The sequence below is a fragment of the Eumetopias jubatus genome, unplaced genomic scaffold (assembly GCF_037043125.1).
Source record: "Eumetopias jubatus isolate StellerSeaLion01/CBP00866 unplaced genomic scaffold, mEumJub1_p1.0 scaffold_16, whole genome shotgun sequence".
Classification (NCBI taxonomy): domain Eukaryota; kingdom Metazoa; phylum Chordata; class Mammalia; order Carnivora; family Otariidae; genus Eumetopias; species Eumetopias jubatus.
Genome location: NW_028274822.1, coordinates 17,970,896 through 17,984,732, shown reverse-complemented (window position 1 = coordinate 17,984,732; position 13,837 = coordinate 17,970,896). Strand labels below are relative to the sequence as shown.

At 42.9% G+C, this 13,837-nt stretch overlaps 1 protein-coding gene across 2 annotated transcripts in view; it reads right to left on the bottom strand.

The window, feature by feature from the left end:
* Positions 1–13,837, bottom strand: part of ATP8B1 (ATPase phospholipid transporting 8B1) — a 60,913-nt gene that overhangs the window by 10,968 nt on the left and 36,108 nt on the right. For both annotated transcript variants that reach the window (XM_028102965.2, XM_088019749.1), the window contains 5 exons: positions 8,309–8,497; positions 6,188–6,300; positions 4,422–4,586; positions 3,552–3,663; positions 2,470–2,545 (listed from right to left, as the gene is read on the bottom strand). In XM_028102965.2, coding sequence (XP_027958766.2) covers positions 2,470–2,545; positions 3,552–3,663; positions 4,422–4,586; positions 6,188–6,300; positions 8,309–8,497 — 655 coding nt within the window. The remainder of the gene's footprint in view (positions 1–2,469; positions 2,546–3,551; positions 3,664–4,421; positions 4,587–6,187; positions 6,301–8,308; positions 8,498–13,837) is intronic.

Genomic DNA, 13,837 nt, shown 5'->3' with positions numbered 1-13,837 from the left:
CATCCCTCCATCTGGACATTTGGGTTGCTTCCACTTCTTGGCTATTGTGAATAGTGCTGCTATGGACATGGGTGTGAAAATCTGAGTTCTGGCTTTCAATTTTTTGGGATATATATCCACAAGTGGGATTGCTAGATCATATGGTAATTCTGTTTTTAATTTTTTTGAGGAACCACCATACTGTTTTCCATAGTAGCTGCACCATTTTATTTCCTACCAACAGTGCACAAGGGTTCCAATTTTCACATGCTTGCCCACACTTGTTACTTTGTATTTTGATTTGTTTTGTTTTTAGGTTTTGTTGTCATTGTTGTTGTTTTGATAGGAGCCATCCTGAAAGGGTAGGAGGAGATATCTTATTCTGGCTTTAATTTGCATCTCCCTAATGTTTAGTGATGTGGAGCATCATTTCATATGCTTGTTGGCCATTGGTATATCCTCTTTGGAGAAAAGTCTATTCAAGTCCTTTGCCCATTTTTAAATCAGATGATGTAATCTCATTAAGTCTTAATTCCTCCCCCATGGGGCGCCATTACTTGCCAAAGACTGCTAAAAGAAGATACAGTTGAAAATGTGCTCACGAGCAACAGCAGGAAGGCAATCTTTGTCTGAATTTTAATACCTGCAGTGCACCCTTGGTGTATTACAAACAGTGGCTACGATTTGGCAAAAAGAAGCTTACTCCCACAAAAAGTTATTTTTGCTTTTGAGAATTTCTCAGTGCTTTATATAAACAAATAATTGAGAAGACCGCATATAACGCATTCATGTGATAGAAAAAGGAGTTATGGAATTTTGGAGTGGAAGGGTCCATAAAGATTTCATCCAAACTCTTCATGTTACAAAGGAGGAAATCAAGTCCAAGAGAGATGAGGTGATTGACCTGGACCAAACATAGGAAAATGGCAGTGAAAACTCAGGTCTCCTTATTCTCAGTCCAGAGCTTTCCTTGTGACACACATAGCCACTGTTCTCCACCTTAGCACTACGGATGTCTTGGGGCCAGGTACTTCTTTGTTGTAGGTGGCTGTCCGTTGTATTGTAGGATGTTTAGCAGCATCCCTGGCCTCTACCTACTAGAAGCCAGTAGTATCCCACATGCCCTATTACAACAACTAAAGATGTCTCCAGACATTGCCAAATGTTCCCTGGAGGGCAAAATCACCCCCAGTTGAGAACCAGTGCACTAGAGGATTAGGTATCTATTATTCTTTTTCTACATTAATTGCTCATTTTCAAGTTGAAATTAAGGAGTGATAAAGACAAATCACTGGAAGAGACAAAATACGAAGTTACCCATTCAAACCATGCTATAGGAATCATCCATCTACAAAGATAGATGAATTCAGCCCTCCGGAAAGGTAAACCTGGCTAAGAGCATGATCATAAAATTTGCTACGTGCATAAATTTTACCTTCTAATTTAGCTCAGGGCCCAATTTTCAACACTTTAGAGAGAGAGAGACCAGAACTCTACTAAGGCCCCCATCTATAAGAAATAAAACCATCTGGCAATTCGCCAAATCACTTGAAACCAGGAAACTACTTAAGTAAACATATTAGTATTTGTCGATTGCTATTTTTTAAAAGCTAAAAGCACAGAGAGACATGGTTTATGCAGTCAAACAGAACTGACCTATTTAGATGTTAGAGCTACTGATTTTGTCTAGTTTAGGCGAGTGTCTAATATACTGAAACAACTTGCAAAAGTTCTATCACCATCATCAGAAGACTAACGACGACGATCAACTCCCTCATCATCTTACCACTTCTCGGCCTTTTGGCTAAGCTCAAGCGTAAGCCCCTCATGATCTTACCAGACTAGGCAAGTGTGTATGTTCACAGCTTCTGGCCTTGTGACAGCCTGGGGGAGGTGTCGTAAGGAAAAGACTTGAGGAATAAATAAAACTGTCAAGATAGCAGAACCCAGGAACTTGTGCAACACACTCCCAGCTTTTTAATAGGACAAGGCTCTTCCTTACACATTTCCAGGTCCGCTGTGACTCGGGGCTCTCAAGTATTTCAGGAGAAGCCATGCTTTGAAATCTCCTGCCCCATCCAGACAAGTCTAGAGGTGCATCCCACCCAAATGTCTCCTTCCAGGCAAAATTGTGGGGTTCTTTCCTTCTATATTTCTTTAAAAATTATAATTCTTAGAAAAGGCAGCTCACGGAGAGAATTCAGATTAATTGGCTAGTGACGTTTTGACCTCTTTTTTTTTTTTTTTGTCAGCAGGCAAGCACTGAGAACTCCCCAAGGAATGGAGAGAAATGGCCCCTGAAAGAGTAAATAATAGGCCCCAAGCTCCCATAACACTAAAATCTGCTCAAAATAAGGTCAAACCATGATAACTTGGAACTACGTGGGTTCTCTTGCTTCATTTAAATGTGAGGAAAGCTGAGGGGACAGTCTAAGCTCCCATTTCTCCGCATCTGCCATGTCTACTGACTCTACTTTTGCCTTTACTTACTTTATATCTTCCCCATAGCAGATAGTGGTGTCTTCAGTAAGAAGTTCACAGGCAAATCCTATATTTTCAGCAGTTTCTACAACAGAAAAAAAAATTAAGTGTTCCTACTGATGAATGACTGACTTTAGCTAGTAATGAGCATTTTTTTTCAAGTCATGAAATAGGAAGATTCCAAGCCAATATGCTCTTTTTTTCTGTAGCAGTGTATAGAAATCACACAAGGGGGGGGAGCCCACTTTCTGTGATAAAATAAGTCAAAGCTGGTTTGAGATGTTTTCTATTATAAAAAGTTCTATATTATCAAATACATGAACTGGTTATTTAATAAATCAGTGTTCACTGAAATACTAAGCACAGTTGGTTCCTGTGGTTTAATCATTTTGTTATGGGGGGGGGAGATAACTATTTCCATAAACTCTCACTTGGGGCCCCTACTGGAGATTTTCCCCCCCTTTTTCCATTACCACCCATTGTTATTTGTTTAAGGTCAGGACTTCCCTTAGCTTATCAGAGTTTGTAACCCATTAACCATGTCAGGGTAAGAGAAATTATCTGATTTTCCGCAGGAGGCCTGTGGAGTAAGGTAGCAATGCCAAACAATTTGATGAGCTCTAAATGTAAAAATTAAGATCATCCCTTGGGTATAAAATTTTAATTACAGTTTTCAAGCAATAAAATGGGCCAGAAAACAGAAGTTGTTGATCAGCATTCTGTATTGTTCCGTTCTGCGCCCAACAAATGGCAAAGTGCTGGGGAGGACAGAAGGGACAAAAGGGACGGTCCTTTCACGAGAGGAGTCCACATCTGGCTGGGGAGATAAGACTGATCACGGTCAGCATGGTACGACCAGAAGCTCAACGATGAGACACAAACTCTGCTACTGAGGGGGTTTCTGGAAGGGTGCTGTCTGCGAGAAGTGGGATAATGGAGAAGGTTTTCTTAAAGAAAGCATCTCTGTCTCAAAGAAATGGACAGTATTTGTGCAGGCTGGAAAGCCTGAGAAAGTCATCTTGGGCAAGGGAAATAGGAGCTATGAATATTTAATGAATTAACAGATAGCGCTTCCCTGAAAACTGAATTACCCTTTTTGTCTCCAGTGAGCACCCAGATCTTAATGTCAGCCTTTGCGAGTTTTGAAATGGTTTCTGGGACTCCATCCTGGAGCTTGTCTTCAATTGCTGTCGCTCCCAATAGCTGGAATGTACATTAAAAAAAAAAAAAAAAAAGGAATTAGCAAGTAAGCTCAAAATGTTCTGTAATTGCAGCTTGCCAACCTGTAAACAGAAGAAGGGCTAATTATACACCCCAGTTGGTGCTCCACTGGGGCCGATGGCCAGCAATGACAGGGAGGGCTGCTGTGTCTCACACTCACCCAAAACCAAAACATTCAAAAACTTTTTTCTTAAAGTGGTTTACCAAGATAAAAATGTAAGTACAAAATTAAGGACATTAAAAATATACTTTCATTGTATACATACTGCTTCACACATGGACACAAGCCACTTCCTTTCACTAAAGGTCGATACTAGCTATTTGTTGAACATATCCTTCTAATCTAAACTCTACACGCAGTAAGTATTACATTTTGAGAAATTTCACTTATAAACGGTATATTTTTCGTTTCAAGCTTTGCAAAAATCATTTCAGTGATTCTCAAAATGTAGTAAATATGTGGTTTGTTATCACGTAAAAATCATAATGCATTTTAATGAGTGATATAAAAATAGAATCAGATTAGAATCTCAACATTTTCTGTCTTTTGGTTTCTCATAATGGCAATTTCTATTTTGCTTGCTGAACAAAAGAAACTCAAATGACCTAGTTCCATTGTGCCCAATTTGAAATGCTAAAGTTAGAATTATCTTTCAAGCATGAGATTAAAAATATAACAAAACTTAATAATTAACTTCCAGTTCTGTTTAGAATATCAAATCATGAAGGTTAAAACTCACAATTAAGTCTTTTTCAATCTCTTCATACACTTTATCCAGAGCTTCATCCCGGTTGGTGGAGACTAAACTGGCAGCCATAAACTTTTTATTCCATTCTTCATATTCTTTTTCTTCAATTTCCTTGTAGCAAAGGCACAGAGTTCTAAGAGTCTCACTTGCAAAGATCTATTTAAAAGATAATCCATCCAACAAACAATAGTTAATTTTATGTAATTCAAGATCGAGTTTGAAATCTTTCTTTGAAGTAATACAGTAAGAATTTAAAAAGAGGTCATGAAAGATAATGAATTCTGAATAAATACATTCTGTAGATGAGATTAAACAAATACTTTGTTTTTCTAAGTATTCTCTGATCCTATTTGTAGTTCCCAAATTAGTTAAAGAGAAAAGTATACATTTCTTCTAAATCACGTCACTACAGTGAAGAAAACTTTTTCTCAAAGCGACTCAGAAAATAATAGACAAGGGAGCTGCCTTGGGGTGTAATGATGTAAACACAGACCTCACAATTTTATAACTTGTTCCCACAAACTGCTACGAGCCCAATCAGCTATGAACTCTCAACCAAGCATTATTTCCTCAAGCCAATTCTGAAATACCTGAGCCACTGTTAAAGCTGAGATAAAACATTTAAATGAAAAAGAGTGTCTGGAAAATTTAATCATGGTGAACACATTTAAGCTATTTTAAATAGCTAAAGTATGAGCCAGTAAAAAGGTTTTATTACTTCACAGCTGCATCTTGTCTTAGCCAAGATGGAGGAACTAGTTCACCCAACTGAGTGTCCGCTTTCAAAGATTCTTTGGAAGGTTCTGCATCTGTTTGCTTAAATTGCCATTGTTCATATCCTCATGAGAAATTGTCCACTGTAACTGCTTTGACAACCTATCTAAAAATGTGATCCCAAGAAGTAAACAACATATACAGGCTTCTTCCTGAAGGACCTTTGGCTGGCCCCCAAACTCAACCAGACCGTTAAAGTAAAGGGAAGAAACTACCCTTTACTAAGCACTTACTAAATGCTGGGAATGGTGCAAGATGCTCTCCCTTGTAACAACCTTCCTTGGTAGGAATCATCCTCTTTCTCTTCCCCTTTCACGTGGGCAATTAATGCTTCAGGGAGACATCAACCGTTTCCCCCAAGGACACAAAACAAACAAAAAGGCAGGACTGGGATTCCAGGACCGATGATGTGCTCCATACTTCATTGCCATCATTAACAGAACCAAAACAATATGTGGATTGGTAGGCAATTCCAAGAGAGAAATTTCCAGAAGCGTTCTAAGTAACTGCAATTATCACTGGACAAAGTTCACACTCCCCTCAGATAACAAATTTGAAGTAACAAAGACCAAACTGATTTACTGACAAACGCCTCAGAACTCAATTATCCACCTCATTGCTTTGCCATGCCCCATCATGCGTGAATGCTTTCCTTCCTTCATTGTACACAGGAGGTTGGTGGAATTCTTGGAAGCCACACACGTATTAAGACTACAGCTCGCTACGGTTACCCTGGGCCAGTCCTGCAGATGTTGCCAACCTGGGCTGCTGGAAGGGACATCATGGTCATGTCCTAGGAAGTCAGCAGCAGGGGCAGAACCAGAACCAGGCTGCCATATTCCTATGTTCATGCCCTTTCCACACAACGACACCGAGACAAGGGAGAGGCCAACAGTTAACACAGAACTCTCACTTGAGCTTACGAGATAGTATCAGAAAGGAAGTTTGCAGTCTGTGGCTTAAAGGGTAAGAGTGGGACTTACATCCAGGGCATCCTGTGTCTCTTGTTTTGTTGGATTCATCTGATGTAACCGTTCATAAATCACAGTGTCAGCACCTTTACAATAAAGCCTGATATTGCCTTCTGGGGTTCTCACTAGTAGCAAGAGAAGGAAAAGCAAATGATAAAGGTAGGTGTGATTTTGTAATAGAAAACCACATTGGTAAAGTTAATTTGAAGTGTTAGTCTCCTAATAACTCACAATTTAAAATCATGAATTACCTAGAAAAACTTCACTCTCAACAACCTCGGTAAGCCACTAGCTACACACAATGTAATAGTGAAATAAATATGGAAAGATTCCTTTAGTCAGCTCAGTTTTTCATATTCTTATTTTTGCAGCAAATATTGACTGATTGCCAACTGTGTGCCATGCCGTGTTCTAGGTTCTTCCATGATGCCTTCTTTGTCGATGCCGTAGGAATCTCTCTTACCTATAAACCTGTAACACTTACTGCCTTTAATACTCAGACCATGACATGACTCCCTGTGACCATTTTTCTTAGATTTTTGGATCTGTGCGGTAATAATAGCACGTGCCCTCATCGCTAACTGGATTTTGAATTCTTCAGGGTAAATGCCAGGCATGATAATCAGCCTAGATCAGTGCAAGGCACACAGAAAGCACTCAGTAAAATGTGCCTCATCAGTGTTCAGTAGACAGTTGAATCTACATATTTTTACTGGTTAAAAATTCAATCTCACAGTGGAGAAATCTCATAGGCACTTTCTGAGTGATCAAAGCTAACATCACTAATAATCATGTGCCTGGAGATGTGATATGCTGGGAAGGACAGAGCACCAATCCGCGTACTCCTCCTGCCAACAATGCATAACCTGAATTCAACCATGAGGGAATATCAGACAAATCCAAATCGAGAGACTTTCGACAAAATAATGGCCCTGTACTTTTCAAAAATGTCAATGTATGAAAGAAAAAAAATTGAGAAACTTCTAAATTAAAGGAGACTAGGGTTAACAATCCCCTAATGCCCTATGCAATCTTGGATCTTATCTTGAACCAGGAAGGAAGGAAGGAAAGAAAGAAGGGAGAAGAAAGAAAATTTCTGATAAAATCTGAAAACATCCTGTAGATTAGATAAAAATATTGTTTCATGTTAAACTTTCTGATTCTGGGGCGCCTGGGTGGCTCAACTGGTTAAGCGACTGCCTTCGGCTCAGGTCATGATCCTGGAGTCCCGGGATCGAGTCCCGCATCGGGCTCCCTGCTCGGCAGGGAGTCTGCTTCTCCCTCTGACCCTCCCCCCTCTCATGTGCTCTCTCTCTCTCTCTCTCTCTCGTTCTGTCTCAAATAAATAAATAAATCAAAAATAAAAAAAAACCTTTCTGATTCTGGCCATTTTATTTATATATAAGTCAATGTTCTTATTCATAGGATGTACCTACTTAAGTATTGAGGGAAAAGCAGCTATTAGCTCCACAATTGACTCTCAAATGGTTCAAGAAACAAGAACCTGTATATGATGAAAATGATGAAGGCTATTGGGCCAGTGCTAATAGTTGGTGGATGTGGACGAGAATACAAGAGTTTTTTAAACCATTCTTGCAGTCTTTCTGTAAGTCTGAAATTGTTTTACATTATGAACTTAAAACTTTAAATACTGGGAAGCAGTCACCCTCTCCACTTGGTGGCCTGGTGTCATGTGCCTGGACTGGAGGTACACTTTTGCTTCATAAGCACAGCCTTGCTTTTCTCTGAACCCCTCGCTTGCCGCCTCTCCCTTCCCTGATGCCAAGGGCAGGGCAGAAGTGCTCAGAGGGCCTCACAAAATAACAACGTGTGTGCGGCTCGACCACCCACTGTGTCCCCACCCTCGATTCAGCAACCGGCAGCTCATATCGTGGAAGAATACCAACATGTGCAAGACTCAAATACACTGCCGTTGTCCCTTTGTGTGACGGACACCAGGCAGAATGAAGGGGAAAACCACGTTTTGATAAGTCCGTGGCAATCTCCCAGGAGCCAAGTGGTTCATTCATTGCCTGTTTTATTCTGAGGCCATTAAATAAATTATCATTAAATGTGCAAAAGGCAGCATCTAAATGAGTGACACTCAGACACAGACTCTCGAAGGAGACCTACCAATGATAGACATTCGCTTCCGGTCACTGTTGAAGTCCAAAATGGCAAGAACATCGTAGGTCCTCTCAGTTCCCAACTCACTGATGGTGATCGTGTTCTGGGTCCTCGCGAGGAAGGCAAAGCCAAAGTTCCTGGCAGCATTCACTAGAGCACCTTCATCAGGAGAGGCCGCCTGGTAGTTGAGCTGGCCTAACAGAGAAAACCAGAAAAGCTATAAAGCCAGATGCAGAGCTTACCACCCAGAGCTCACTGCTGAGGTTCACCTGGGCGGAAGGATGCAAAGCCCAAAACATCGCCAAGAAAACGTATCGTTGATTTTTAAGGAGTATGCCAACATTAACACTCTTCAAACTTTAAGGTTTTTATTTCTAATAATAAACAAACTAGAAGTGAAAAAAAAAAAAACTGGCCAGGAATAAGGGAAAAAATTCCCATAATCCCACCATCCAGAGGAAAAGCAACACTATTGATGCTGTGTTATAATTCTTTCCAGTCCTTTTGAAAATGCCTATTTCGGTAACAGTTTCTCTCACACTGAATATACATTTACATCCTGGTTACTTGAACCTTATATTTTGAGCATGTTAACACAGTTTTAAAGATTTTTTCTAAACATTATTTTAATGAACGTAAACATGTCACCATTTTCCAATTACAGGCACTTAGCTTATTTCCACATTTTTCTGCTCTTAAGAATAACATCGTAATAACCATTTTGTGTGTGTACAGAGGTTTTGCTGACTATTTTCTAAGGATAGCTTCCTAGTAGTGAAAATACTGAGCTAGGGGCGCCTGGGTGGCTCAGTCGTTAAGCGTCTGCCTTCGGCTCAGGTCATGGTCCCAGGGTCCTGGGATCAAGCCCCGCATCGGGCTCCCTGCTCCACGGGAAGCCTGCTTCTCCCTCTCCCACTCCCCCTGCTTGTGTTCCCTCTCTTGCTGTGTCTCTGTCAAATAAATAAAATCTTTAAAAAAAAAAAAATTCTTTAGCTCTAGGAGCTAAAGAATACTGATAATTTTTAAGTCTGTTGGCAAATATTCCTCATTTATTTTCTAAAAGGGTTGTACCCTTTATCTTCCCTCTGGAAGGCTGTGCTTACGTCACCACAGCCATAGTCCCATACTAAAAAGAAAACAACCTCAAAATTCATCAGTCTGTTCCATCGCCTGATGCTTAATTAATGGAAAGTCGCCTTCTGTTCATAAGCACACTTCGACAACTGGAATAAATCTCACCATGTCGAGCCAAAGAAGGCAGACATGGAAGTCTATGCTCTGTGATTGCATTTATACAGACCACAAGACCAACAAAGCTAATCCAGGCTATTCCAAGTTACGACCAGTCCCCTCGGAGGAGTACTGACTGGAAGGGAACACAAAGGGACTTCTATGGGACTCATAATGTTCTGTTTTTTAAAGTCTGGGTGTTCATGACAAGGGAGGACTCAGTTTGTGAAAAAAAAACTCACTGAGCCATATGCTTGTCTCCATACACATGTTGTACTTCAGTAAAAAGCTAAAAAAGATTTTCCATTTTTTTTATTTTTATATTTTATTTATTTTTTTAAATTTTATTTATTTGACAGAGAGAGACACAGCGAGAGAGGGAACACAAGCAGGGGGAGTGGGAGAGGGAGAAGCAGGCTTCCCGCGGAGCAGGGAGCCCGAGGCGGGGCTTGATCCCAGGACCCTGGGATCATGACCTGAGCCGAAGGCAGACGCCTAACGACTGAGCCACCCAGGCGCCCCTCCATTTTTTTTTTTAAGATTTTATTTCTTTATTTGAGAGAGAGAGAGAGATCACCAGCAGGGGGGAATGGGAGAGGGAGAAGCATGCAGGACTTGACCCCAGGACCCTGGGATCATGACCTGAGCCGAAGGCAGACGCTTAACGACTGAGCCACCCAGGTGCCCATCCATTTTTCCACTTCAGTTATTCTGCTTCAAAGCAGAAAGAAAAGTACTTCTACAGGCAGGTGAATTTTCACGGAAAAAGGCATTTTATTTCTCACCATGGTTTGAGCAGGATGCAGACCATGGATGGATGGGCAGCTTTTTACACCATCAGTCTACCTGGAAGGAGAGGATGCTCCGGGGTGACTAAGCTGCAGGGAGAGTTGCACCTCCACCACCTGCCCAGATGGCTCACTCTAAGCCTGTATCAATCAGTTCCCAATTAGTGACTGAAGATGACACTTTGGGCTGTTTTCTGTTCACCCAGAAAGTCATATACCGGAAGTTACGAATGTACACGCTGAATCCATCCATTCTAGAAACACACACACTCTCTCTCTCTCTCTCTCTCTCTCTCTCTCTCTCTCTCTCTCTCTCTCTCTCTCTCTCTCTCTCTCTCTCTCTCTCTCTCCAGAGAGCAAAATATTTGACCAGAGCTAAATAAGCAGCAGCGGAGACACAACCCCTCCCTTGGGCGAGAGTAGCTGACACCACAACCATGCTGATGGCAAGCTTATTTCCAATAGGAAAAAGGCAATGACATGATAAAAGGTGGTAAAGTTCCTATGACTAAGACAATCAGATCTGGAACAAACACTGATATTGTTATCATTATCAACCCCCCCCCTTCCATTTGGTTCTCGTAATGGAGTCACAGAATTGCAGACGAATAGAGACAGGAAGGAACTCACAGAGCTGGTCCAAACTCCAACTTGATGTTTGCAGGAAGAAACCGGGACAAAAAAATAATCCCTGGAAACCATTTCCGAAGAGACCTCTTTATTTACTATACACTTAGAGGCAACCAGAGAGGCATTCTTTTCTTTCGGAAACTAATTTGTGGACCACGAAACCGGCGCGGATAAAAGAGATACTCAAACAGCAAAACGCACCTGTGACGAGCCTCTGGCCATAGCTTCCTCGGGCAGCTACTAGCCCCCCATCTCCGGGTCACCAGCCCCGAAACAAGTGACCTCCCCGACGACCCCCCTCAACAATCTCACCCCCTGCAAATCATTTGCTGAATGTCTCCCCCATTTGTGACTTCCTCGTCCTTCCCACAGACCCCACCCTAATCCAGGCCCTCAGCCTCCGTGCAGCCTCTAGTGTCTCCCTGCTCCAGCCTCCGAAAATGCAGCCTCTAACCACAGCACATCCTGACTTCAAGACCTGCAGGCGGAGAAAAGGCCTCCAAGCCTTCCACACTCCGCTCTCACAGCTCTCACATAGCCTCTGTGGGAGGCAGGAATCAAAGGTGGCCCCAAGGTTCCTCCCCCTACCCCACCATGTACACACACACCTCCTCCCAGTTATTCAAATGCTAATCTAGGTACTGCTGGGAAGGGATTTTTCAGGTGTAAATAAGGTCCAAATCAGTTGCCCTCAAGATAGGGAGATTATCTGAGTGTTCCCAACCTAATTAGGTCAGTCCTTAAAAGGGGCAGGGTTTTTCCTGGGGGGAGAGATTCGAAGCATATAAGGCGTTCCATGGAAAGGGGATTCTTGTTTGCTGGCTTTGAAGATGTTAGGGGCCGTGTGGAGCCATACCCTCCCCCATTCCCCCGCAGGAGCAGGGAATGAAGACCGCCGTCCTTCCACTACAGAGAACAGAGTGCTGCACTCCCACATGAGCTTGGAGGAGGACTCGGAGCTCCAGATGAGCACATGGCCTGACCTCGATTTTAGGGAGATCTTGAGCAGAGAACCCTGTCATGCCATGCCCAGACTTCTGACCTACAGAACTAGGGGCTAATGAATGGGTGTTTCCAGCTATGGAGTTGCCGTCACTCATTACGGAGCAATAGAAAATCAGAGCCACCTCTCCACGCTCTGTCCCCAGATGCCTCCACAGGGACTCCACACGCAGGTCACACAAACTGCCTGCTGAGCTAGTCTGATGGATATGGCAAAGGATTGCCTCCCCTCTCCTGCTGATGTGACGCGTAATAAAAGACTGGCAGGTCTCCATTATTCTTACAAAAGAGAGAAAACGCAAGAACAAAAGCAAAGGTGCCCCGGCATGGGGGATCGCAAGGGGGCCCAACCAGAAGGGGTTTTGACCTGCTGCATGGCTCAGGCAGGTCCCTGGGCCTTCTGGGGCTGGATTATCCATCATATTTGCAGGAGGGGTTCCCAAGGTCCTTCCAAGGGACCCTTTCAAGGTACTTCATGTATCAGACCCAAACCAATTTCTCTTCTAACCTCCTGTGCCTAGAAACCCAGCTGTTCTTCATTCACAGGGGCTACAGCAATTGCCCATCACACACTCGCTGAAAGAAGTTTCCTTGGGATGTACAACTCTTTGCCTCAGTGGACAGTGGGACAAAGAGCTGCACGGCGTTAGGCTGGAAGGGACCTTGAGCTCCAAGCTTCTGCCTGCAACACCGAGGACACTGGTGCTCGGACAGAACACCCAGGTCTGTACCATGTGCTGTGGCAGGAACCGGGGCCGGCCCATCTCTAGCAAAATAGGGCCCTTCCCATAATATCCCAGGGAGGAGAAAAGAAAGTATAGGCCATAAGATTGAAGTATGTTTGCCTAAGTCGGCTGTTTAGTTCTCAAAATACCACCACACGCTGTCAAAAGGCGGGGGGGGGGGGGGGGGGGAGAATAATTTTACTAATGAGTCAAGACCTAAGAGAACCAAGTTGCTTAGAAATAGCACAGTGGGGAGCCTGGGTGGCTCAGTTGGTCAAGCAACTGCCTTCGGCTCAGGTCATGATCCTGGAGTCCCGGGATCGAGTCCCACATCGGGCTCCCTGCTCGGCGGGGAGTCTGCTTCTCCCTCTGACCCTCTTCCCTCTCGTGCTCTCTATCTCCCATTCTCTCTCTCTCAAATAAATAAAATCTTTAAAAAAAATGCACAGGTGTATTTCTATAACTTACTGTAATGTCCATACGTGAAAAAATGGCTGGCTTTCATGACACGGGACCAAGTTGCTACAACGAAGTTGGCACAACGGCATTTAAGAATTCTGCAAAGGACTACTGCATATTTACCCCAAAGATACAAATGTAGGGATCCGAAGGGGTACGTGTACCCCAATGTTTATAGCAACAATGTCCACAATAGCCAAACTGTGGAAAGAGCCAAGATGTCCATCGACAGATGAATGGATAAAGATGTGGTATATATACACAATGGAATATTACGCAGCCATCAAAAGGAATGAGATCTTGCCATGTGCAATGATGTGGATGGAACTAGAGGGTTATTATGCTGAGCGAAATAAGTCAATCAGAGAAAGACGTGTATCATATGACCTCACTGATATGAGGAGTTCTTCATCTCAGGAAACAAACTGAGGGTTGCTGGAGTGGTGGGGGGTGGGACATTGGGGAGGGTATGTGCTATGGTGAGCGCTGTGAATTGTGCAAGACTGTTGGATCACAGATCTGTACCTCTGAAACAAATAATGCAACATATGTTAAGAAAAAAAAAAAAGATAGCAGGAGGGGAAGAATGAAGGGGAGTAAATCGGAGGGGGAGACGAACCATGAGAGATGATGGACTCTGAAAAACAAACTGAGGGTTCCAGAGGGGAGGGGTGTGGGGGGATGGGTTAGCCTGGTGATGG